The sequence below is a fragment of the Pipistrellus kuhlii genome, unplaced genomic scaffold, assembly GCF_014108245.1.
Source record: "Pipistrellus kuhlii isolate mPipKuh1 unplaced genomic scaffold, mPipKuh1.p scaffold_m20_p_13, whole genome shotgun sequence".
Taxonomy (NCBI): Eukaryota; Metazoa; Chordata; class Mammalia; order Chiroptera; family Vespertilionidae; genus Pipistrellus; species Pipistrellus kuhlii.
The window spans coordinates 31,840,212-31,867,487 of NW_023425438.1; the positions used below are offsets into that span (position 1 = coordinate 31,840,212).

General features: G+C 38.7%; 1 protein-coding gene and 1 long non-coding RNA gene across 2 annotated transcripts in view; both read right to left on the minus strand.

The window, feature by feature from the left end:
- Positions 1–19,974: 19,974 nt before the first annotated feature.
- Positions 19,975–26,942, minus strand: LOC123652226. Its single transcript, XR_006741435.1, has 3 exons — positions 26,700–26,942; positions 24,523–24,525; positions 19,975–24,475 (listed from the first exon to the last, which is right to left on the minus strand). It is a non-coding gene; the product is annotated as an uncharacterized LOC123652226 (long non-coding RNA).
- Positions 19,975–27,276, minus strand: part of LOC123652225 (general transcription factor II-I repeat domain-containing protein 2-like) — a 35,747-nt gene continuing 28,445 nt past the window's right edge. The window contains exon 2 of the mRNA XM_045580817.1: positions 19,975–26,699. Within this exon, the coding sequence (XP_045436773.1) occupies positions 24,751–26,685 (1,935 nt within the window). The 5' untranslated portion in view covers positions 26,686–26,699 and the 3' untranslated portion in view covers positions 19,975–24,750. The remainder of the gene's footprint in view (positions 26,700–27,276) is intronic.

Below are 27,276 nucleotides of genomic sequence, written 5' to 3' on the forward strand. Positions count from 1 at the left end.
CCTGATTTTGTTCACTGTTGTATTTCCAGCACTTAGAGGAATGACTACCATAAGGTAGATACTCAATAGATAGTTTTCAAATTAATTGGTCAGCAGAAAAATACCCTTCATTTTGGGATATACTGCTTAATAAGGTTACATTCAAATGTGTAGCCTCTCTCACTTATGAAAACACACAAACGTTTAAAAATATATATATTTTATTTGATTTCAGAGAGGAAGAAAGAGGGAGGGAGAGATAGAAACATCAATGATGAGAGAGAGCCAAAACTGGCTTGGCTCAGTGGATAGAGCGTCAGCCTGTGGACTGAAGGGTGCCAGGTTCTATTCCAGTCAAGGGCCTGTATCTTGGTTTCGGGCACATCCCCATCAGGGGCTGGGCAAGAGGCAGCTAATGAAAGACTCTCTCTCATCAATGTTCCTAACTCTCTATCTCTCTCCCTTCCTCTCTGTAAAAAATATCAATAAAATGTATTTTTTTAAAAATGATGAGAGGAACCCACAACCGGGGCATGTGCCCTGACTTGGAATTGAACCATGACCTCCTGGTTCATAGATCGACCTCAACCACCTAGCCACGTCGGCAGGGCTGACAAACATTTTTAAAGCATCTTCTATGAGTCAGGCACTGTGCCAGCTGCAGGTGAAATACAGAAAACCCTTCCCACATGGAGTTCACAGTACAATGCAATTCTAAGGAGTTCACAATTTTTAAGACTTTTCCTTTTCAGATAATTATATTTTGACATGCAGTTGTCAAAAACAACCCTGAGAGATACCGTTTACACTTGACGCAGTTTTCCCCAAGGGTAACAATAGCACAGGCTATTGACATTGACATAGTGAGGATGCAGAACTTCCCCATTCCCACCCAGACCCCATGTGCTGCCCTTTACAGTCATACCCACTTTCCCCTCCCCCCGGCCCCTCCCCTTCCGTAACCCCTGGAAACCATTCAGTTTTCCTCAATTTCTAGATATTTGTCACTTCAAGAATGTTGTATACTTGGAATAATATGGTATGCAATCTTTTGGGATTTTTTTTTTTTTTAAACCCAGCATAATTCATCCAGGTTGTGGCATCTATCACTGGTTAGTTCCTTTTCGTTGCTGACTAGTACTGAACATACCATTGAAGGATCTGAGTTGTTTCCAGTTTGAGACTTTTCTGAATAAAACTGCTATAAACAGTCATATAGAGGTCTTTGTATGAAGTTAAGCTTTCGTTTTTTCTGAGAGAAATGCTCAGATATACAATTACTAGAGAATCTGCCACGCTGTCTGCAAAGTTTTGCATTCCTACCAGCAATGTATCTGTGACCCAGTTTCTTAGCAGCCTTGTCAGCATTTGGTGTCGTCACTATTTTTCATTTAGCCATGCTGATAAGTGTGTGCCTTTAATTTGCATTTCTCTAATCTAATGATGTTGAACATCTTTTTGCCCCTTTTATATCTTTAGTAAAATATCTCTTCCATGTCTTTTGACCACTTTGTAACTTTTTTCTTTCTGTTTACTTTTCAGAGTTTTTAAAATATATTTTAGATCAGGAATTTCAACCTTATTCATCTCATGGCACACATAAATTAATTACTAAAGTTCAGCACACCAAAAAAAAAAAAAAATCTATTTTTTGCTGATTTGACCAAAAAAAGGTATAATTTTTATTCATTTACAGTGGGTGGCTGTTGTTGTGTTGGCTATTGTCATATTTTAAAATTTGAAAATCTAAAAAAGAGGTCAGTGTCCTTAACAAAATAGTCAGGTATTGTGTAGTCTGTTTGTTTTTAATCCTCACCCGTGGATATGTTTATGATTTCTGAAAGAGAGAGAACATTGATCAGCTGCCTCCTGTACATGCCCTGATGGGGATAGAACCCAAAATCTAGATATGTGCCCTAACTGGGAATCCAACCCTCAACCATTTGGTGTACGGGATGACACTCCAACCAAGTGAGCCAGGGCATGTATTACATGTTTTAAAAAGTCTTGTGACACACCAGCTAAAAAAATCACTTTCTAAGTACCAGCCCTTTGTCAATATGTGGTTTGCAATTATTTCCTCCAAGTCTATAACTTGTCTTTTTATCTTCTCAACAATAATCTTTCGAACAAACTTAACTTTAATGGTCTAATTTGTCAATTCTTCCATTTATGGATTATCCTTTACATGTGTGGTACAATTTATTTTGTAACATACCTAAGTCTTAAATGAGTAGAGTTTGCCAGATTGGGAAGTGGGAAAGAACATTCAAGGCTAACGAATCAGAATGGCACCACTAGCTAGCTATGATATCAGCTGGCTCAAAAATATGAGAACTGGAGAATCCTTTCGACCATCCTATATTTACAACAGTACACTAGCGCAGTGGTTGGCAAACTCATTACTAGTCAACATGGCCAAATATCAACAGTACAATGATTGAAATTTCTTTTGAGAGCCTAATTTTTTTAAAACTTAAACTTCTTCTAATACCACTTCTTCAAAACAGACTTGCCCGGGTCGTGGTATTTTGTGGAAGAGCCACACTCAAGGGGCCCGCTGTTTGCCGACCACGGCTCTAGTGTATGTAATCAGAGGGTGCTGTACTCTACCTAGATTGGTGGGGATGGGGAGTAATTGTTCTATGTTTACAATTTAAAATATTTTGGGATTGGCTAATACACTTTTTTAAAAATTGATTTTGAGAGAGAGAGACAGGCAGACATACAGAGATTTGTTGTTCCACTTATTTATGCATTCATTGTTTGATTCTTGCATCTGCCCTCACCAGGGATTGAACTTGCAGCCTAGGCGTATGGGGACAACACTCTAACCCACTGAACTATTTGGCCAGGGCCCAGACAGTTTTTGGGTTTTTTTTTTAAACCAAATATTATTAATACCAACCATTCTGAGACAATATATAACTCTAGACACCAGAAGTGGAACGTAGAACTTGCCTGTACAAACACAGAGGTGGTGATCAGATGAAGGTGAAGAGTATTGTGAGTAGTTGGCCTCTCCTTTATTTGACATGATCACTTTTACAGGCCGTTCTACTTAAACAAATTTCCCAGATAATTGATGAAGCTTCCCCCTTTCAGGGTGCCAACATGTTTTCTCTTTTAACCACAAGGGAAGGCTCTGGACTGCTGTCACTAAATCTAACTATTTTACTGTGTGGTAATGTTGTTAAATGAGCGATGCCTTGGGGCTACTAAAGTTCACAGGACCGGTTGCCCCTAGATCAAATTCCTCTGAGCTGCCAGCTGAGTTTTTACCTTGGCCTTTTGTGTGTCCGTGTTTGTTACTGGACATTCTGTTCTTCATTTTTGCAACTGTCAAGATGCCTGCTTCTCACACTTCCTCCTAATCGGCAGTGGCTTGGGAAGCCCTGTAAGTAAGCCAGCAAAAATTCTGTCCCACTGAAGAATAAATACATTCTAAAGGAGGACATGATTCTGCTCACCTCTGAGTAAAATGCATTAGTGCCCGTCACAGGAGAGTGATTTTAATGCTGCTGAAAACTTTGGGAAGAGGCTTCTAGCTTTCCCCAAATATGTATTCCCCATTTTTTTTTCAGTAATAATTTTTAGTTGGGCCCATGGGTACCCAATCAAAAACTAAAATCCTAGCTTCTTTAGTAGCTGGGTGTGACCATGCGACTGTGTCTGGCAAATGGGATCTGAGCTGAAATGACAGTTACAATGTTACCCTCCCACCCCGCACCCCTCCACTCTGTTTCCCCTTCCCAGGGGCTGCTTTCATGGGCGTTGAGCCATCCTGAACAAAAGCAATGTTCCAGGGATAGTGGAGCAATAAGATTGAAAGTGATATAATGATTCTAGCATATTGTTGCCCAGTCTTTATCTATTACATCTTTAAGTATCAATAATATTTTCAAGAGATGCCACAGTATTTTATTGTTAGGGTTATCATTTTGCAATTGTTCTATTTTGCTCTTTTCATCTTAAGAATGTAGTTTTATTTAGAGAATGTCAGTTAGCAGGTCAAATTTAGGCTTAAGACATTTATCCACACTTAACCAGAGAGTTTGTAGAAGCTATTACACCAGTCAGCTATTCTAAACCCTTTTATGTTAAATATGAACATTTTCTCAATACTACTCTTAAGTTACATCTCATTTATCTTCCTCCTTAGAATTGCACAGGTTTGTTTTAAATAGTTTTAAAACCTGTAATAAACTACAGAGTTTGTTCAGAGTACAGGTACTCTGGTTAATGTTCAAAATGGTGCGGCCAGAGGTAAAGCAAGTGTTATTAAATATGCATGCAATCCTTATCAACAAATTGAACCTTTTCTTCCAATTAAAAAAGCTAGTCCAATATACAACCTCATTCTATAAATATATCATTTCCAAATTGCAGTGAAAGAAAGGGACTTTTATGGAAATTACCACCCTTTCAAAGACTAAAGTCCCATCTTCCAAAGCTAACCTGCAAGAATTTTTTCAAAGCTTATTTTCCTTCAATTAGCTAAAATTCCAGATTCCTTTTTAGTCTTTATTCTTAAAGGACTCTGCCCTTCACGCCTACAGTCCTATGTTTGCTCTTAGACATGCTCTTTCCTCTTCCCTCTAGCTGTAACCTCCAGAACCACGGGTCTTCAACAGCACAAGACCTTGCACTAGCACCAGCCTGCCTTGCTTCACAGCTGGGCCTCACTTGGACACCTCCAAACCCAATAAAAAAAAAAAAAAGCAAATAGCAGCCGACTGCAGTGGCTGGCTTTGCACCTCCCTGGAGGCCTTAGAGCCAGTGCACCCTTTGGGCAGCTTCAGACCATAGTAGATTACAGCTCTACACGTCCACAAGGGACACACTCAAAAGGCAGACTCAGTGAACACCAAAGCCCCACTGAAGCAAGTCCTGATCCGTAGGGGTGTCTCCTGCACAGCAGCTCTCCCACTGTAGTCACATCTGGTTCTCACAGTCAATTGGTCTAGAGGTCAACTCTTCCCAGTGATTCCAACAGCAATCAAGGCTCAGCTACAAGACTGTGCACACAGTCCACACAGGGGTGTACCTAGAGTGCCCAGCTCAGGTAATGGGGAGGCTGAGCCACTGGGCACTGTGGGACTCCTATTACACAAGGCTACTCTACCAAGTCCAGAAAACATAGCAGCTCTATTGAATACTGTACATAGAAACAAACACAGGGAAGCAGCCAAAATGTGGAGACACAGAAACATGTCACAAATGAAAGAAATGGAAATAAGCAAATTATTGGATAGAGTTCAAAACCAGAGTTATAAGGTTACTCAAAGATCTTCATGAGACTTTCAAGGATCGTAGTGAGAATGTCAAAGACAGGAAAAAAGGACCAGTCAGAAACTGAGCATACACTAACTCAAAAAAGAATAATTTACTGGGATTCAACAGTAGAGTAGAGGATTCCGAGAATCAAATCAATGATTTGGAATATGAAGAACCAAAAAACAACCAATCAAAAGAACAAAAAGAAAAAAGAATCCAAAATATGAAAATAGTGTAAGGAGTCTCTGGGACCAATTCAAGCATACCAATATTTGCATTATGGGAGTGCCAGAAGGAGAAGAGAGAGAACATGATGTTGAAAAACCTACTTGAAGAAATAATGACAGAAAATTTCCCCTACCTGGTGAAAGAAATAGACTTACAAGTCCAGGAAGCCCAGAGAGTTCCAAACAAAAGGAACCCAAAGAGACCCACACAAAGACACATCATAATTAAAATGTCAACGATTAAAGACAGAGAATCTTAAAAGCAGTAAGAGAAAAGCAGTTAGTTACATACAAGGGAACACCCATGCGATTGTCAGCTGACTTCTCAACAGAAACTTTGTAGGCCAGAATAAAGTCACCACAAAAGCAGTATTAGATGAAATGTTGAAGGGTATTCTTTAAGAAGAAAGAGGAGAAAGAAGAGGTAGAGGAGGAGGAGGGAGGAGAGGAAGAAGGGGGAGAAGAGGAGGAGGAGGAGGAGGAGGAAAGGAAGAAGAAGGAGGAAGAGGAAGAGGTGGAGGAGGAAGAGGAGGAAAAGGAGAAGGAGAAAGAGGAAGAAGAGGAGGAGAGGAGGAGCAGGAGGAGGAGGAGAAGGGGGAGGAAAAAGAGAAGAAGGAGAAAAAAGAGAAGAAGGAAAAGAAGGAGAAATAAAAAATATGAATGACAAAATGGCAACAAATACATATCTATCAACAATTGAATCTAAAAATCAAAATAAATGAAAAAGAAATCTAATGAACAAAATAAACTGGTGAATAAAATAGAATCAGAGGCATAGAAGCCTCTGATGAATCTGAGGAAAGGGGGGAGGTGGGACAAGAAGAGATTAACCAAAGATCTTACCCACTGACACAGACAGTAGGGTGGTGAAGGCCTGGGGCAGGGTTGGGAACTGGGTGGAGGAGGGAATGGGGGGAAGTGAAATGGGACATCTGAAATTCTCAACAATAAAGATTTTTTTTTAATAAAATAAAAATAAAACCTTAATAGAAAACTTTTAAGGGAATAGATGGTAACCAAACAATTGGACTTACTAGGTGTTAGGGAAGGTAGAATGCAATTGTGCAGCACTGGAATTTGGCCAGGCCATTAAGGTCAAATAGTTAAATGTAAAAGGTACTTCTGATTGCATGGAATGTAAGTGTCTATATTTTTCTATGCATTCAAACAAAACTTCTAATCACCCTGACTTTCAATTCTTTTTTCCTTAATTCTGGAAGCAATCAATTGCACTTAAATAAGTAGTACAACTGGAGGAAAGAGAATACTAAAAAAGTATATATGAGAAAAATCTTTTAGTGATTTTAAAGGAGCTTAATCTGTGTACTAACAACTGTAGCTCTGTAAAAGGAAACCATGTGGAGAACATAGCAACATTTAGTTTATGTTTTCACAAGTATATGCTGACTGTCTCATAATTAAGTACACAGAGCTCAAAACAGCCAAGCCAACACTACAGAGAGCTTATACTGTTAACCATTATAGAAGAGGTTGAGAAATATTTGCTAATGACTACCATAAAAGGAACTGATGACTAAGAACAGAGAGGATGTGTGACTAAAAAGTCCCACTACAGTTCTTTGAAAATTCCCTGAATAATGAGGCATGCCAAATGTGGTCTGTCATAAAAGCATCTGATGTTAAACTCTGTAGTTAGGCAACAAATACATGCTCTGCCTAAAGGATAAAGTGCCAAAACAACAAGACCACCAATAAGGGAAAGTGTTAATCAAATTAAAGTGTGGCCCGGGTGCAAATGCTGCTGGGCCAGAGTGGGCTGACTCCCGATATAATTCATTCAGGTCCTCAGGGGCTGGACCACCGCACAGGAAGCAGACACTTCGGGCCACTGCTGTTCTTCCCTGCACCTGAAAAATGTACAGAAAGCTTCTCACAGACCCTCAAATTCTAGAATAATTCAAGTCAGCACATCACAGCCTATCTTTGGTAAATCAACCTTTTCACCCCAAAGGCTTAATACAGGTATAACCAAGCTGCAGAAATCAAAAGAAAATCCCAGTACACATTTGGGAATGCATTTTCTTTTTTATATACACACAACTATCTCTGAATTGGCACAATTGATTTTCCAAAAGAATATTATATTTCCCGCAAATAATAATTCCAAATTATAATAACAATAGTTACCATTATTTTATGAACAACGTCATTTAACCCTTTAATTCATGAGATAGGTTATGACATCATTTTTCAGATGGGGATGCTCAAGGTCACACCATTAAGGTCAGATTAAAACCCAAGTTTGGCTGAATCCAAAACCTATGTTTGTTTTCACTACATTTCACTGTTTCTGGATATTTTTCTGTTTGCCACAGACACTTGCGGGAGAAAATACACTAAATACTGACTCAAATGGGAAACAGTTTTGAATGACTGCAGGAATGTGTTGTAACACACTGCAGTGACTTTTCATGCCACATGATTAAGGGTATATGTATTTTTCTTTTCCGTTTTTTATTTTTTGCTTTCCTAGTATATGTTACTATCTGGACCTCTAAGCATGTTTGTAACACCATATCAGGTTTCAGTAGTCTATGGATTTTTAGTAAAATGTACATCTCCATCATGTATAAATTTTGCATCTTTAAAAACCCATGTTCTATGAATATAATGAAAAAGAAGCAACTCCTGACTCCTCTATAGAGCTATCTTTCATTCAAAATAATTGATTCAATAATGAAGGATGAAACTTACTTTTCTCATTAGGATTTTAATATTTCCTCTACTTAGTGACTGATGTATACAGTGAGAAAGAACTGATTAATAAAAAGACATTTTAATTTTCTGAAACAATAGATTGCAAAGTGGCACTTTGATCTACTGAAAGAATGCAGAATACAGTATTATTAAAAATGTCAAATAACATGATTACAGAGGACAGCTGTTCCTCTTGTTGCATCCATTTCTCTTCTTCTACAATTGCACCCCACTTTTAAGAAGCCCCTCTTTTTTTCTTTTTTTTTTTTTTTTTTTTTTTTTTTTTTTTTTTTTTTTTTTTTTTTTTTTTTTTTTTTGTCTAATCCTCCAGCTGATTCTCTCTTTACTAGGGATGGACACATGACCTAGGGCTGGCCAATCAAAGCATTTCACCCACCCTTGCCATAGTGATCCATTCACAGACACATACAGGTCAATGAGATTTAATGCCAAGACTTTTCACAAACTATTGAGAAAGAAGTGCTTTCTTTCTGCTAAGGATGTTAAAGAGACTATTGCTTCTGGTTGTCTTTACTACCACTTAGGGATAATATATCTAAGAATGAAGACACCACAGGGGAAAACAATGATGAGAAGTAAGTCTACATACTCCTGATGCTATTATTTGAGTGGTAGCAGGTTCAGGATGGAAAGGTTGATCTTACTAGTCAATCGCTGTCATGTGGTCTTACTCTGCTGCAGGCCACTAAGCTCCACTTGACTCCTTTTTTCCAGCCTTCCTGGTAATTCTGTGAACACCTGATACCATTTTTGGCTTAAGTTGAATAGAGTCTATTATTGTTTTTGCAACCAAGAATCGTGCTAGCCCAATGGGCAAACAATTTTATGATCTTGGGATAGAAAAGGCCTGCCTAGAAAGACAGAGCTGACTACATAACAATCTAAGAATTGTAATAAAATAAGAAAAAATAAATTATGTATAAAAATAAGTACATGGATATGCAATCCACAAAAGAAAATACTAGTCAATACATACATTTAAAAATATTCAAATTAATGAGAAGAAAAGAAAAGAAGGTTAAAACAAAATAAAAAATACTAGTCTCCCAAAACAACAAATTCTGGGCAGGCAAAAACCATTTCTGTATTGTTTATTATTGAAACCCCAATATAACACACACTCAGACATTTATTAAATAAATGGAACAATCAGTTTAGGAAGGAAGCAATTGGGTGTAATAAACAGACCCTCTTAGGTCCTGTTAAGGAAGCACACACTGGTACAGCATTGGAGAGCAAGTCGGCAATATTATAAAATGTTTTAATGTACATTGTGCTGGACTCAGCAAAACCATACCTACAAATTTATCTTACGGAGAACAAGGAAAAAAGTGTGCAAGATGTAAGGATAAGTGATGTTCCCAGCAGTAGACTGCTTCCAAGAGGATAAATGAAAAACAATACAAATGTCTGGCAATAATGGTTTATTGAATAAATTATTTTGCATCCATTCACATTGGAATACCATGCTGCTATTTAAAAAGATAACCTATATTGACATGGAAAGAGTTCCATGAGTGAAAATAGCAGAAAACAAACAGCACCTATCATGTGACTTTATTTAATGAAGTTTCTTTTTTCTTATGTATTCCCTGGGGTAAGGTCTAGAAATGTATTCGTTGAAATGATGCCAATGGATTCTGAGGGCAGGGCTTTAAGGGAGTTATACTTGTATGGGTTGAATGTTTTGAACAAACATTTTATCAAGGTACCAAATAATAATAATAATGACACATGCATACACAGAATTCGTGCAATTTCCAAAGGAATCACATATAATATTTAGTCAGATAAGACAGAGAATCTTAATCTTTTCATTATGGCAATGTAAGCCTAAAAATTTACCAAATTGGCCTAGTAAGGGAATAAAATTCCCCTTTTCATTCTAGACTCAAGGAAAGGTAAAGGCTAGAGCAGCTACCCAGGTAAAATATCTTGAGAAAATAAGTTTTTTAAATCTTATAAAAGATGCTCTTCGGAATTAACGCAAATAGCCAAGAATCTGAGGAACTAAGAGGAAATAAATCAAGGTCATCAATTGTTCAAATATGCACTGCATCAATTCTGACCAGTCAGAAAAGTATTGGACATTTGAAAACACCCAAAATGCGATGAAATTCTGTTGTCCAACACTACCAAATTGTCTCTTATTTCACTGCAAACTCAAACATACTCACCCACTACTTATCCCAAAGTACTGAGACATATAATCAATTTTAAAAGTAGTAAGTAAAATGTTTGGCGTGTAAAATAGAAGGCAAGACTGATACCAGGAAGAGGTAATGTAATACAAGCTGTCAGCCTTGTACAATAGAGTACAATCAGTGCGTCTGAAAGTCTTGTTTCCACGGCCCGTAATATTCTGAAGCACTTAAATTCTGGAGAATTCTGCCTTTGAAACAGAAACCTCTCGGCAGGGTACTATAACTTGTGCAATCAATGCAAGTTAATACTGTGAGTGCTCTCCACTTCTTTAAAAAACTAAGATATATGGGGAATTCAAACATGTTAAACTCCATCCCAGAATTTGCATATTCGAGTATGAGCAGTCCCGCATAGTGGTTAATGATCTGAGTACAAGTCTTGACTCTGCCCCACACTAGCTTAGAAATCCTGGGCAAAATAAGACCTGCTTCAGAGTTGTAATGACTGCGTTAATACAGACAAAGCACTTGCAATAGTTCCTGACACAGAGAATGCCCCCCAAATATTAGCTGTCATGATTATTGGGCATAAAAATGATTCCAGGATTCTAATGCTATGGGATAGCTACGGAACTAACCAAGCTAAACTTAAGTTATAAGGCATTTTGTAATTCAACTCATTATGGTTCTGACTTTTTTTTTTTTAAAGTAGTAATTAATTTTAATTCTTTGAAGTGCTGTAAGACGCTGCATTAACTAAATGTTATTCACAAGATTATATAGTACAATTGTTTCAAAGAGCTCAGAGGCTTAATATAATTACTTATTTTCTGATCCAAAATGTGATAATTTTTTTCCAAATCGTTTCTAAATGTGAATATGTTTATTGGTTACAGGTTTTATTCTGAAAACAACAACAACAACAAAACTTTCCAAACATGACACATATACTTCAAAGAAGTGGTAATGAGGAGTTTATGCCAGTAATTGCTACGAATTTGAAAAGAACCATTGCAAAACCCAACTGTATGAAAAGCCTAGCTCTAAAAAATGCTCTCATCCTAGATGTACTTGCCCCTCCATTCTAGTAAAATGAAGCTTCTTTCTTTTTATTCCTTTATCACTCCATTTTTTAACTATCCCTGAATTTTATTATCACATCATTAGACTTCATTTCATTGTCCCTTTTCAACAGGAAAGTTTTTTAAATATGTAAATGTCTCTTCATTTTATATATATATATTTTTTTCTTTTTTCTTTTAGAGAGTTAAATAGAGAGAGAAACATCAATGATGAGAATCATTGAATAGCTGCCACCTGCAGACCCCACACTGGAGATTGAGCCCCTAACCCAGGCCCCCAAGCCATGCAACCCACCCAGTCATGTTCCCTGACAGGGAATCAAACCGTGACCTCCTGGTTTACAGGTCAATGTACAACCACTGAGCTATGCCGGACGGACTCCTTTTTTTATTTTATTTTTAAATTGCAAGGCCTAAATACTGGCAACTCATCAGATCATTTCATGAACCAAGAGTTTGCCTTTAACACACAGCACCACTGGTTTTGGTAAAGTTAATATATACCTTAAATTACTAGAAACTATTACATCCTGCTGTATTTACCATTGGCCTTTGTGCAAAGAGCATGATTTTGTGTCTTGATTGGTGTATCTGTTTTGTTCTGAGATTTGAGAGAGACCCCTTTGTGACAGTTTTGATTATTTAAAAGTTATAAATATGGCCCCCTTCCTGGTGGTAAAATGTCTGAACTTTGCCAGAAGCTCTTTCACTTGGTTCTCAATTTGAAAGGCAAAGACAGTATAGGGGTCACAGCTTAAACTCTAGTAAAAGTCTGACCTTGTGTGATGTGAGTCGTAGTGAAATCACACTTATGAATCAGCATACGCTATTGTTACTATAACTAACAATCATAATTTCTAATAGTAGTGAGTGTTTTCCATGTATCAACTTAGTCCTCACAATAAACCGATAAGTTAGATATCATTTTCATGCTGGCTTTCTAGATGAAAAATATGAGGAAAAGAGAGCTTAAGTAACATGACCAAAGTCACACATAATGTGACAATGACAATTTGAACATGCTCTTGACCATGGGCTATACTCTCTCAAAGATAATTTGGAGCAAGCTACAAACAAACAAACAAACAAACTGCCTCATCATGCACTTAGTTTACTCAAATTCAACTATATGTGCTCAACTAAAAAAAGAACACAAAAATTTAGGTAGTATAGACAATTGCCCCTGTTTTACTCATTGTATGCCCAGAAGGATAGAGATGGGAAACTAATTTTTTTGTACCCTTGATCCATTTCAGTATTTAAGTATCCATTCTTAATGACCCAAGTACTTCTCCTTAATGATAGCACTTAATTAAGTTGAACGCGGTTTTAGTGTAAAGAGACATTTTTCATGTAACATTAGTTACATGCAGGTCAACTGTTTCATCTGGTGCTCAATTGAAGAAACAGTGATTATCCTGTTGCTGCCGGGGGAAACTGGCTCTCCGGGGCGATGGAGTGTCAGTCCCCACTGTGCACCTTCCTCAGGGATTAACAAGAGCGATTCTGACCAAATACAATCTTTGCAGCTTCAAAACTTACCTCCTGCCTTATATGCAACTCCACTCATGCATCACGGTTGTTTGCATTACTTCAATAGCAGTGAGTAACAGAGGCCAGATAAATTACGGAACGCAATTCGTGCTCATCTAGGCCATTACTGTGGCTTTGCAGTCTCTTACATTCCTCATAGCATCTGCTCAGTTTCCACCCTCCCTCCTCCCCGATCCTTTACTTTCCACAAAGTCTCAGATACATCCACACCCACTTAGTAGCTGACAACAACACGTACTTTATAAGATGTGAACAATGCAACATCAATTCTCTCCTCTTAGTCTACTTTCACCACAAAACTATATCATCCAGCCCCTCCTGCTACAAATTGAAATCTAGTCTCACCGTTTTACTGAAACTGCTCTCTCAAAAGCCACTGATGACTTGGTTACCAAGTCCAATAACATCTCAGTCTTCATCACTCTTTCTGTATAGCAGTGATTCTCAACCATGGCTACATATTAGAAGCACAAAGAAAATACTGGTGCCAGGGCCCCACCCTGGGGCCAACTTAATTGGTCTTGGGTTGGCAGAGGGCTGGGTTATTGCTTAAAGCTCCCTAGATGGTCCTAATGTGCAGCCAGGGTCAAGGATCACATCTCACTTTGTAACTCTTCCACTCGAAACTCTTGGTCATGATATCGTACTTACTATTTCTATTTCTCCTATGGTTCCTCTTCAAAATCCTTCTCTGATTCCATTTGCTCTGCCAACTGTTCATTTTTTCCTGTCAAACTCTTAATTTAAGGTTTCTAACAATTCCAAATCTCCATATCTAATCTTGAACTCAAGCCTCAGCTCTAGACCCTCGCCTCACAGAGATGGTGTCCCTCTGAATTCAAACTTCACACATCCCAAACATCATTGTGCTAGCTGCCTCTCAATCCTCTCTACATAATAGCTTTTTCAAAACTTTTCTGCACTTTTCTCAAACCCACATCTCTTCTTGTTCACAGCAGAAAATCTTGCTCTTATTTCACAGAGAAAATACAAGTCTTTACACTCAGTCTTAACTTGACCCAACCTGACAAAGTCTCCTACACATGCACTTTCTCTGCACACCAACCCTCCAAGGCTCCTGTTTTCAGCCACTCTGGAGACTAGGACCTATCAATTATTTCCTTTCTTCCTTTTGGACCTTCCCATCAGCATCTAGACACATTGAAGCCTTTCCCGTTTTCAAAAAATAAATTCAGAAAACTGTTTAACTCTACATAATCTCTTAGGTGCCATCATCTCTCTTCCTATACAGTCAAAATCCTTAACAAGTTTTTTACATTCACTTTTCTCCCCTTCCCATTCACTGCTCAACTCACTATAAGTTTCCGTGCCATCCCTCCATCCAACCAGTTCTTGTCATTGTCAGCAAGGGCCTTCTTGTTACTAAGTCCATAGAAAACTTGCAAAGCTGCACATTACTAACCATTCTATCCTTTTTAAACACTCTTCTTCCCCTGGCTTCCAAAATACTTCATGTTTAAGTTCTCCCTGCTTCTCTGGCCACTCAGTTTCAGTCTCTTTTGGAGGCTCTTCTCCTGCAAGATATTCCTGAGGAGGCTGTCCTCACCTGCTCACTCGTATTTCTCCCTGTACACTCCCATCTATACCACAGCATCAACTGTGTACGATCTGCGGCTGCCACAGAAGTATTTGTCCAACCAGATCTTCAATGAGATGCAGAGCTACAAAATCAAGTATCACATTATCTCACTCACATGTGGGATCTAAAGAACAAAATAAACTGATGAACAAAATAGATCCAGAGACACAGAAGCATGCAACAAACTGATGAATCTCAGAGGGGAGGTGGGGAGTGGGTCGGGGAGGGGAATGGGTGGGAAGAGATTAACCAAAGAATTTATATGCATATATGCATAACCCATGGACACAGACAGTAGTGTGCTAAAGGCCTAGGGTGGGGGGCAGGGTGGGGGCTAGAAGGGGTTAATGGGGGACTAAAGGGGAACATCTGTAATACTTTCAACAATAAAGTAAAAGAATTAATTTTTAAAAACACACACAAAACAAAAGTTACAAATTCAAATGCCTGACTCTACTTCTCCTCCAAGAAGTCTTATGGGTGTTTTAAATTCAATATGTCCAAAACTGAACTCACCCACTTTTCATGCTTCTCCTCAAACCTGCTGCTCTTCCTCTTTCTCAGTGAGGGCATCGCCATCACCCAGTTTCCCAAGCCAGAAATGTGGGCATCGTTCTCATCTCCTCTTTCTAAACCCACCATACATTCCAGCAAGCACCAAATTCTGCCCGTTCCACCCCAACTGCTTCAGTTCAGCTCAGGCTGAGACTATCTCTTGCTTGAATTTCACTGCAGTGCAATCCTAACTGACCAGTCTCTCTACAAATGCAAATCTGATCATGTCTCTCTGCTGCTTAAGACTGCAAGGTGGTGTATTTTGTTTAGGCACAGAAGTAATCAGAAAGATTCCAGGGATGGGACAGAGTTCAGAAACAAACTCAGAAATCTAATTTTATATATGATAACATTTAAAGCAGCACTTAATATCACTGAAGGTGATTCAATGAATGAAGTTGTGATAATTGGCTAGTTAGTTGGGGGGAAAAAAATGAAGGATATATCCTTATCTCATATAATGAATAAGTATTAATTACAGATAAATTAAAGCTCTAAATGCAATTAAAAAAACATGAAAAAACATAGAAGAAAATATATGAAAATTTTGTTTCTAATCTGGGGATGAATAAGACGCTTGTATAAAAGGTCCAAAGGCCACACAAAGACTTAACATCATCTCTCGCTACTGCCCCTCCTCCTCTTCTCCAGTCGTGGGAAGTTCTTGCTTCAGGAGATGCACCATGCATGCTCTCACCTGAGTGCCTTTGCAGTGCTCTTTTTGTTCTCTCGCTTTATATGCTGAACAATTCATCATCTTCCCTCTGATTGTAAATGTTGCATTTATCATATATTAAATTTGGCTCAGTGTCATCCCCCCAACCCCCCGCCCCCAGGATTCTATTCTGTTCCACAGATTTGTTAGTCTTCTCCTGTGCCAAAGACATAATGTTTTAATTATCTTAGATTTTAGGTAGATGTTTATACCTGCATTCTTTATTCAAATTTTAAGAAACACTGGAATCAGCTTATCAAATTCTATTAAAAACTGCATTAGGACTTTTTGGTGTAATTGCACTTAATCTATAAATGACTTTGAGGAGGACTGGCATCTTTTCACCTAGAAATGTGTTTCTCTTCACATGTGTCAAACACAAGGCCCGTGGGCCAAATCCGTCCCGCCAGGCCTTGCAATGTGGCCCGCACGCACCGCGCTGTCATCACTGCACTCCGCTGCGTTTCCATCACAATGACAGTTTATGATTGTTCAGTAAACCATTCGGCCCGCGATTTAGGCTGGATTTTAGATTTTGGCTCCTTCTCTGATTGAGTTCGACACCCCTACATCTCTTTAGTCCATCACCAAAATTGTTTTTATAATATATATCTTAGTGAACATATTTTCACAGATATTATAGTTATAAGTGCTATGGTGATTGGGGCTTTATTTCATTATATTTTCTAAGTGACCACTGATGATGTGTAGGAAAGCTACTATATTCTGCATAATTACTTTGCATCCAAACACCTTACTGTTTTCTCTTACTAGTTCAAATAGTTCTCCGGGAGAGTGAGAATATTAGGTTCCACAGGAAAGAAAAAAGACAGATAGTTGAGGCAGGTTGCATGCAATATAATGAGGTCCACATAAGACAGGTTAAGTGAAAGTGACAATGTTATACTAAACTAGAGATGTCCTAAAAAATATACAGAAATACAGAACTGGAGCAGAGGAGAGGGGTGAGGGCTGAACAAGATGTAGGAGCCACATGCATACAGCTAAGAGTTGAAAACACTCCTTAATGGTAATGTCAATGCCAGAATAATGGGGGGAAAATGTTTGTCTATTCCAAAATTTTCTATTAAAAATACAATTAAAAAGGCACTGTTTTAATTGTGTGGTGGCTTCATACTGTAGTTGAGTATAGGCTTACACAAGGTACTTTTCCAAAAGAATTTCAGGAGACCAAGGGTGGAGTCTCCTGACTGTAGGTCTGACGACTACATTACTACCATGGAATCATGTGGGGGGAAAAATCCTGATGATCAAAAGTAAAGGCAGGAAACGGGTGGAGGGAAGGGGAAATGCTGAACTACAAGGTCATGGTCAGGAAACCAATTTGGCAAGGCATGTGGAAAACCAAGGCATATAGAATCAAGTACCACATACAGTAGTGCACAGTCCAAAGCCAGCTTTGTTTTCAGCAACGGGACTCAAATGGCAGGGCGAGAGCCAGTGTCTGTGATCCACAGAAGCAACCGCCTGCAAAGTCCCTGTCAAGCTCTTGTTCTTTTAGCAGCTCTCACTGCTGAAACAGACTGCTAAAGGGAGCTCAGATAAAAGCTGCCTTGCTCCTAAGAAATGTGTTAGTAATTCATGCCTAATGCTGATTGTCATGAATGTATACAAGTCTCCTTTTCATTCATTTCCATTAATGTTAAACAACCCAAAGAATGATATCTTTAGATCATACAAGAAAATTAAGATATAGTATGTACATCCAAATCCTAACTTTATAAAACAAAAGTGTTTGTGTGTATACAGTATAGGTGTATGTTTACTTTCTTTATGTCTATTGTCAAAAGTAAATATCACTTAAAATACCAGAATGTAGCTTAGCTTTTAATTGATTTTTTTTTTCTTTTCTGAAATTTTAGCTTTCTACAATGAATATATATGGACTTTTATAATAAGAAAAAATATAACAGGTGTTATAAAAAACAGAAATCAAAAGATCCTGAAATACATAATTTCAGATGGCTCAGGAAGTAGGAATTCTGTTTAAATCTCCAAATTTTAGAATATAAATAACAAATAATGGGAGATATACACCTAACTTTCTCCTTTGAAGAAAGTTAAAATAAAAGGGTGGTTACAGGAACAAGTGTGAAACCCAGGGAAGTGTAGAAGCATGAAAGGGAGTGTAATTGACCCTCACACTACGCTGGTAGAACGGGAAAGAGGTCACAAAAGACAAGACAATCACCTCAGAAATGACCCCCTCGAAGCAGTGCAAGTCTAACAGGATCATGCTTTTGGGAAATGAAGGCAACATCTCTGAAGCCCACGAGGGGCACAGAGTTAACTATGGGAGGGAGCTCCTTCCTGGCCCAGTCACGGGAGAAGACACCTGAGACAGCTGTTTCCTGGACTGGCCTCTTACCTTCCAGCACCCCAACCAGGCCGCCTTCCTGGTGCCTGGTCCTTCCGGAGAGTCCCTACCAAATCCTATGGCCCGCCCTCCCATCCTCCCAGCCTCAGGACCCAGACTTTTAAAACTCAGAGGGAAGGGACTGGGAAAGCAGCTGAGTGAACAAATTCACGTCCTCTGTTTTCAGCCCGGAAGCCGGTCTGCCAGAAGATCGAAGCCATCAGCAAGAGTAGTCTCCTTGTGACTTGATGTGAGAAACAGGTATGTTTATTATGCTCATTTGAGCGCATACTTACTAAGTGTCTTCTGCAGGAGAGGTACCTGTGAGGTGCTGTAGGGGATATAAGGAAAATCATTCACCTTCCTAAGGGAGCCAATGTGGATAGAGGCGGTGACAGCCAAATAAAGTAGGTGAAGAATCGTGCGGTACAATGATGAGAAGGGAACCTGCATGGTGGGTGAGAGTGTGTTCTGAAGTCAGGGGACTGAATCCAAATCCCTGGCCTTCTACTTGTGTGACCTTGAGTATGTCTCTTAACTTCTTTCTATCTTAGTTTCTTCATCTATAAAATAATGATAATAGTGGTTTCACCTCATAGTGTTCATGGGAAGATAACAAAGAGTTTAGAATAGTATGTGGCACATAATAAAACATTTGCTGTAATTCTGTGCCCACTATGTAGCAATGTGCTAATATTTTATATTATATATTAAATAAGAGAGGCATTATTAGCCCTGTTTGCAGATGAGGAAACTGAGGGTCAGAGAATTAGGTAATCTGAGCAAGATCTAAAGAGAGGAGGAACAGCCAAGACCGGTTTGGCTCAATGGATAGAGCGTCGGCTTGGGGACTGAAGGGTCCCGGGTTCGATTCCGGTCAAGGGCATGTACCTTGGTTGCGGGCATATCTCCAGTAGGAGGTGTGCAGGAGGCAGCTGATCGATGACTCTCTCTCATCGATGTTTCTAACTCTCTATCTCTCTCTCCCTTCCTCTCTGTACAAAATCAATAAATATATTTAAAAAAAAAGAGAGGAGGAACAGGGTTGTGCTTTGAGCTGACCCCTGCCTGAAGGCAAAGCTTATGATGTTTATTACTACCGTACTACTATTGCTGTATAAGAGCAGCAGCCAACTTTTGTTTAGTACTTACCCTGTGCCAATGATTATATGCATGATTGCAATTATTCTCACAAGACACTGTTTGAACCCATTTTACGGAAGGAAGGAGGACGCCCTACAGGGAGAGGCTCGGAAGTCACTGAGCAGCCAAGTGGCAACGCCAGGACGTCAGCTGGTGTCTGCCCTTTTCCTGGCCAGAGCTCCTCACGCTGCCTCGTGGTTGCTTAACTGGGAGCTTCAGGGAGAGAGACTGCAGGGAACCGTGACAGCACGCTCACCTCCTCACTGGTGGTTCTCACGAGCCTGCGAAGGCAGGTGTGGCTGTCCATCTTCTATGCCAAGGTGAAAAGCTTACACTCAGTTCATCTAGAAGTGGGGAGTCAGTTAAGTCTTTTCCAGTGAGGTTTTTCAGTAAGCAGTATTTTAGGGAAATTAATCTGGGAGTAATGAATAGGATGGGCTGGAGGGGAAAGAAAAGTGTGGCAGAGACCGACTGGCAAGGAGACTATTCTAAGCCACAAAGCTTATTTTAGTCTTAACATAGCTATATGTCAGACACAGAAAACAAGCCCTTGGAAAAAGACCCACCTGAACACAAAGTGACTTGCAGAAAACTGCATTTTAATATTCTAGATCTACATATAACAGCTCAAATAAAAGTGGATTTTTTTCCTTTTTAAAACTAACAAAAGAAATATATACATATGTATGCACACATAGCAATTTTTAAAAGTAAACTAGGAGTCAAATTAGGTATGTAAATATGATTGAATTGATCCAGCATATGTGAAGAAAAGAAAAATTAGGATTTTTTTATAGGGATTTACAGTTTAAAAAAACTAGTGATATAAACATTCTGGCATGGTAAAGAAAAAAAAAGATAATATGTAGGGTTTATTTTACATAATAAAGGATATACCTTATGTAGGTAATTATAAGTTCAGGAACTTAATTTATTTTTAATTTATATGACCGAAGTAAATGTATGCATGAGATGCTAAATGTAAGGGAGTAACAGTTTTTGTCAATTTAAGATTAAAAACTAAAATCAAAATTGTGGTCAAATAGAAAAGTTGTATAGTTTCTAGGTTTATTATCACTAGAGTGTTGAGGAGATACAGAAAGTAGTCCTTTTCTGAAAGGAACTGCAATAAGAACCATAAAGATATTATACCTTTTGGCTAAATAAATCTGTTCCTAGGAATTTATTCTAGGGAAATAACTGACTAAAAGCAAAAGGGCATCGGTAGAAGATACACAATGCAGTGTTTCTCTAGTACCGAAAATCAAGAAACAATGTGCCCTGGCCGGGTGGATGGTTCAGTTGGAGTATCGCCTCATACTCCAAAGGTTATGGGTCCAACTCCCAGTCAGGGCACATACCTACGTTGTGGTCTGATCTCGGGTCGGAGTGTGAATGGGAGGAACTGATAGATGCTTCTCTCACATCGATGTTTCTTTTTCTCTCTCTCTCCCTGCCTCTCTCTCTAAAATCAATAAAAATGTATCCTCGGGTGACGATTGGAAGTAAAAAGAAAGAAAAAATTTAATAATCCAATATTAGAGAATTGCTTGATAATTATGATTTGTAAAGATTATAATATTTTATAATACTAAATAAGTTTCAATTATAAACATGATATAGAAATACAAGAAAATGATTATTACATTTTAAGTGCACATTACAGAATACATAATTATATGGATATTATTTATACCTATATAAAAACATACATACATGGAATAAGGCAATGTCAAAATTAAAAACAGTAGTTTGAGGGTTGTGATTAGGCATCTTTCTTAAAATAAAAATTTTAAATATTGTTCTATTGTCTTTTTATCATCTTTCTGTCCATATAGATTCTTCAGTTTCTTTAAAGTAGAGGAAACTTCTTAAAGGAAAGCCATGTATCATCCCTAATCTCACTGATCACATGCAATTTCTCCCATGTAGGATTTTGCCTAATCAGCCTTATTTCTAAATCATAACGGCATAATATTTCTTTTCACTTTTCTTATTTATATTAACTAAAAATAACATAAATCACTATCCTTTCTCAAGATTCTGAGTCCAGGGCTAATCCAGGCAAATCCAAGAGAGTTGTTCCACACCCACATTCCTTCTTTAATTTTTGGATGGAAGAGTTCTGTAGCCACATGGATTGACTTATGACAAAACCCTTCCTATTTCTAAACAAAATACTTCTCTGTTCTCCAGTGAAAATGCACTCGGATTCTCCCAACAAGCTCATTTTATCTGGGCCATTAGATGACTGCCTGACAAAGGAGACAGAGATCCATGGAAGTGAGAGCTGCAGATGGTTTTCCAGAGAAGTCTTTCGACTGCCAGGTTTTTAGAAATAGTTCGGGAGGAATCGGCAGTTATAAATAGGTTGCAACAGAAATACCTTATCTTAATTTTTCCAGTATTCTGTACTTAACTTCTGGGTAAGTGGGGGAAATCTCAAAGGAAAAAAAAAAAAGATAGTTTTCAAAAAGAAAATTTCCAGCGTTTTTCTTCTAGGAATAACCCAAACAATGGTTTGAAATGGGCCAACATAGATATTGTAGGTTATATAGAGTAATATGTAGACACTGAACAACAGTGGTCGAGGAAAAGAATGAGTTTCCTTTCTCCTGATCCAGCCGCTACCTCTCCCATTTCCCATTCTCTCCGGGCCATGCCACCACCATTGTTCATTGTTCAACTATTGTGTACTGTTCCCTCACTCCTTCACACAGCCTCCTTTCTTCAGCAGACATGTGTCTATGAAAACACATCCGCTTCCAGTCCTCTCTCCTCAGCGGACCGTCCATCACATTCAGCTTCCTAAAAGATAGCTCTACCCAGGCCATCCTCCTCTTCAACACCCGCATTGACTTGCCAAAGTTCCTAGCATGGGCTGCAATTCTCCCCAGTTGGTCCATCTGTTGTTCCTATAATTGCCCTGGGCTTCCACCATTCTGAAATGCCTTTCCCCTCTTGCTCATTGTCCAAAGCCCTACCAATCCTTTACTATTAAGTCCACATTGCACTTCCTCCCAAAAGCCTTCCCTGATGGCAGTAATGAAAAACTTTGTTCTTCCTCTGAACTGTTATCCTAATTTTTGCCCCTATGATGTCTTGAAAATTTTGTAATTATTTGTGAATAAAGCTTATTTCTCCATCTTAAAAGCATTGACAATAACATCTCTTCTACTCTTCTCACCTTGAGGAACTATTGAATCAATTAAGGACCAAGCTTTGGTGAACCTGCATATGGCCTGAGAACTGAAGGGTCTCAGGTTCAATTCCAGTAGGGGGCATGCTGGAGGCAGCCAATCAATGATTTTTCTCTCTCATCATTAATGTTTCTCTCCCTCTCCCTTCTTCTCTGAAATCAACTTAAAAAAAAACAACAAAAAAAAACTATATATGCACATGTGCATGCATATAAAAAGTCCCCACTTGTTTAGAACTTGGAATGGGCAGGCTTCTAGGCTAGCCTTCACAAGTATACTTAGCCCTATACAGCTGGATCTCACCAACTCAAAGATCTGGATTTGAGAGACTAGGGCAAGGCCCAAGCATGGGTATTTTTTTTTTTTTTTTTTTTTTTAACTTCTGCAGGTGACTGAATGCGCAGCCAGAGAGCAGATACGGTATCAATGATGCAGGCCTGTGTTTGGGGTCCTAGCAACAACCCATATATAGTTCAACAGGGAAGAGAAAGAGGAAAAAGAATTCTCCACCTTTTCTGGGGAAAGGATATATAGCCAGTCCTACTTTTTAGTCTTTCTCTCATTTCCTGGGAACCTTATGATGTTCTAAATCTCCTGAGTTTCTCACTGTGACCTGCCCGTTTTCCTAATACTTCCCTGCTAAAAGTTCACTACTGTCCTAACCCTCTCAAAATGTTAGCTTCTCTAGGGAGTGTTCAATTATATATTTGGGGTTCCAAGCACTCATAGAAATAATTTATGCTGTAGGGGGGGGATCATGAATGAACCTTTTAGTTGCCTGCATATGTGGTAAGAGCTATCGTCTACTGAGAACTTACTATATCCTAGGCATGGGATCATGTACACTACATGTCTACAGGTCAAGTTAATCCTTGAGTGACCCTGGGAGGTAGGTACAATTATTCTCATTCACAAAAGAGAAAATAGACTTGACCTGCCCCAAGGTTAGACAGCTAGGAAGTGGCAACACCCAATACCAAGTCTGAAGTGTCCGATTCCAAACTCATGTTCTTATCCTCCTTGCTATGTGTTAAAGGAGACTTGCTATCCTGCACTTGTTACTCTGCTCCATGGCCCTTGTCAAGGATAAATAATAAAAAGAGCTCTGGCAGTGGACAGGAGGACAGGAAACTGCCAGTACGACCAGATGGGCCCTATGGCTGGGGTCTACGCCCCTGGTCCTTCCTCCACTCTGACCCTCAGATTCTCTATGAGCACTGACAATACCTTCATGGCAGCAGCATCAGGCCTGGTTAGAAGGGGAAAACTGGGGCAAGAGGAGTATGGATGGGAGAGTTGGAAGAAGTATACCTCGGCGAACGTACCTCAATCAGATTGAGAACTTTTTGTGTGTAGGGGTTGCTTATAATTAGACTGCTCTATTTTAAATGCATCAGGAAAAATGTAATTAGTACACTCATTTCTTAGATCTCTGTTACATTTCACTTGTAAAAAGACTTGGATTGAGACCTAAATCTTAGAAATAATATCCTGGTAGGAACTAATGAGAAAAATATTTACGGAATTGGACCCTGGTTGTGAAACACAGGGCTTATAACATCCAAAAATGTTTTTCTTTATTCAGGTTCACTAACATTTAACAAAGGTAAATGTCACTTTAAAAAAAAAAAAAAATGATTAGCCTAGACCAGTGGACGGCAAACTCATTAGTCAACAGAGCCAACTATCAACAGTACAACGATTGAAATTTCTTTTGAGAGCCAAATTTTTTTAACTTAAACTATATAGGTAGGTACATTGTTATTAACTTAATGAGGGTACTCCTAAGCTGGCCTTTGCTAAAAAAAAGTTCTCAGTCTGATTGAGGTACTTTCGCCAAGGTCAACTTCTTCCAACTCTCCCATGCACACTCGTCTTGTATACTTGTTTCGTCTATCTCCTTCCGTTTATCCTCTCTATATGTCCAAACCATCTCAACATACCTTTCTCAACCCTCCACACTACATCTTCTTTCACTCCACAACATTCCCTAAAATTAACTTAATAAACTTTACTTAAAGTTTTAAATCTTTAAACTATAGGTACGTTGAATAAAACTTGATATCATACTTAATAACGATATTATTTATTTATCAAATTCCTTGCAATTTACCTTACAATATCCATAAAATTAAATCATGACAATGACTGACAAACACTAATGTGAACAATGGCCTTGCATCTCCTTGGAAAGTTTGGGTAAGTCAGGTTTGTATGTTGTTGTTTTTAATTTTAGGCACGATAACAGGTTCTCATCAATAAGACGACCTCTCACTCTACTCTTGATAAGGTTCATGCTTGAAAATGATTGTTCGCATAAATATGTAGACCCGAATAAGGAAAGAACAGCAAACGCTAGTTTTTTCAGTTGGTCATATGAGTCAGGAATACTATTCCAGGTGTTAAAAATCAGCACATCTTCCTTCTCCAGGTCTTTCAAAGCAGACCACTTGTGCTGCGAACTAAGTTCACATTTGTTTTTCTCCAATATTTCCATATCAGCACAAAGACGTTCAAATTTCGAGCTCCACAATTCCTTGTTTTTTAAATCCAGCAATTGCATTTCAAAGTTGCCAATGTCGATATCAAAGGGAGAAAAATTTAATTCTGTTACACTAGCAGTAAGAGGTTTTCTAACAAAGGCTAATGTCGCTTTGCTGTCTCTGAATTCCTGAAACCTGTTGAGAAAAGCTTCCCTCATATTTAAAAGTGTTGTTTTGAAATAGCAAATGTCAATATCAGAATTATTTTCTTGGCGATGTTTCAACAGGCTTGGGAAGTGAATCAAAGTTTCCCTTTCAAAATCTTGAGCAAAAAGAGATAATTTGTGTTCGAATGAAGTAACTTCTTCTAACATCGAAAAAATTGTGTTTCCTTTCCCCTGTAGTTTATGATTAAGCTGATTTAGATGAGACGTAACGTCTACCATGAAATAAAATTTTTGGATCCACTGATCGTTCATTAGTTCTGGATAGTGAACACCCTTCTCAAGGAGAAACGCTTTAATTTCTGTTAATAAGGAAGCGAAATGTTTCAAAACGTTTCCTCTTGATAACCACCGTACCTTGTTATGCAGCAGCAGATCTGCATACTCACTCTCCATTTCAAATATAAATTCTTCAAATTGTCGATGATTAAGTGCTTTAGCTATAATGGAGCTGATAATGTTAATCACCAATTCCATAACTTTGCAAATTTCTTCTGGAAATGTCTGCACACATAGCGCTTCTTGATGAATGATGCAATGGTAAGTAAGTATCTCATGATTAATTTTTTCTTTCAAAATAGCAACAAACCCGTTTCTTATGTCGGTCATACTATTCCCCCCATCTGTTGAAACTGAGACAATTTTATCTAGCGGAATATGATGTTTTTCAATGCACTCAATTACAGCATTTGCTATATCCTCTCCACGTGTTTGACCTTTGAGTGGCAATAATCCTAAAAGTTCTTCTTTAGGCCCTGTAGGTGAAATAAATCGTACAAAAAGTGAAACAGCGGTATCATTTATATCACAAGACTCATCAACTGCTATTGATAAAGCTGAAACCAATTTAAGATCTTCGGCTTGCTGGTCGGTTATATTTGAAGACATTTTGAATATTCTATCTTTCACTGTTTTAGCAGACAATGGTAACTCTTTAATTTTTTTTAGAATATCTGCTTTGTTCATAAAATCCCGAAATAGCTCTTCGGATGCATTTATAAAACAACTTTTTATGTATTCACCGTCTGTATATGGTTTTCCTCTCTTAGCAATCTCCTGACTAACGACAAAACTTGCAATATTAACATTGTTGGAAGATTGCTTCTGGTAATTAGATACAGAAATTGGTGTTTCTTGACGCTTCTGAAGTTCCTCAACTGCTTTCTTCCTTGCATCACCGACAGGATATTTAGTACTAAATGACACGTGTTTAGTTGCAAAGTGTCTCTCCACATTTGATTTCTTGTTATGGGCCAATTTTTTCTGACAAATAAGACAGGTCGGAAGGCCATTTAAGTTTTGAGTAAACGCGAAAGTCTCGGTCCATTCAACTTTAAATTCACGGTTTTCGTCTTCCGTTTTTCTTTTCTTCTTCTGTGTAGCCATGTCAAACAGGGCACCTAAAAAAAAGTTTCATTTTATAATAATAAAGCCACCAACACAAAATAATTACAATTCTTAAATTGATGACAAAAATACCTGTAGGATTTGCAGCTGGTTGGAAAAATACAGGTAACTTTATGCTTCGAGAAGGTATTTTTGTCACCCATTCGTGGTTTGCGGACACAACCAGCACTAACCACTGCACAATGAGACTGCGACTGACTGGCTCACTCACCTCGTGCATGAATCACTCGCGCCTCCCCCCCTTCCTTACTCCCCCTTCCGTGTAACCCGAGGCCCACTTGTGCCCCTTAGCCCTCCCCGTTGCCCGACCGACACCCCCACTTTTTCTAATGCCACTTCTTCAAAATAGACTCGCCCAGGCCAAAAACCGACTTCTGTGCCTGGGCCACAAAGTTTCAATTGCACTGTACGTGCGCGCCTGCACGTGGGTATTTTGTGGAAGAGCCACACTCAAGGGCCCAAAGAGCCGCATGTGGCTCACGAACCGCGGTTTGCTGACCACTGGCCTAGACAAACTAGAAAAAGGGCCTTCATTTATTTCTAATTACCACTCTGTTGCCAGAGATTCTT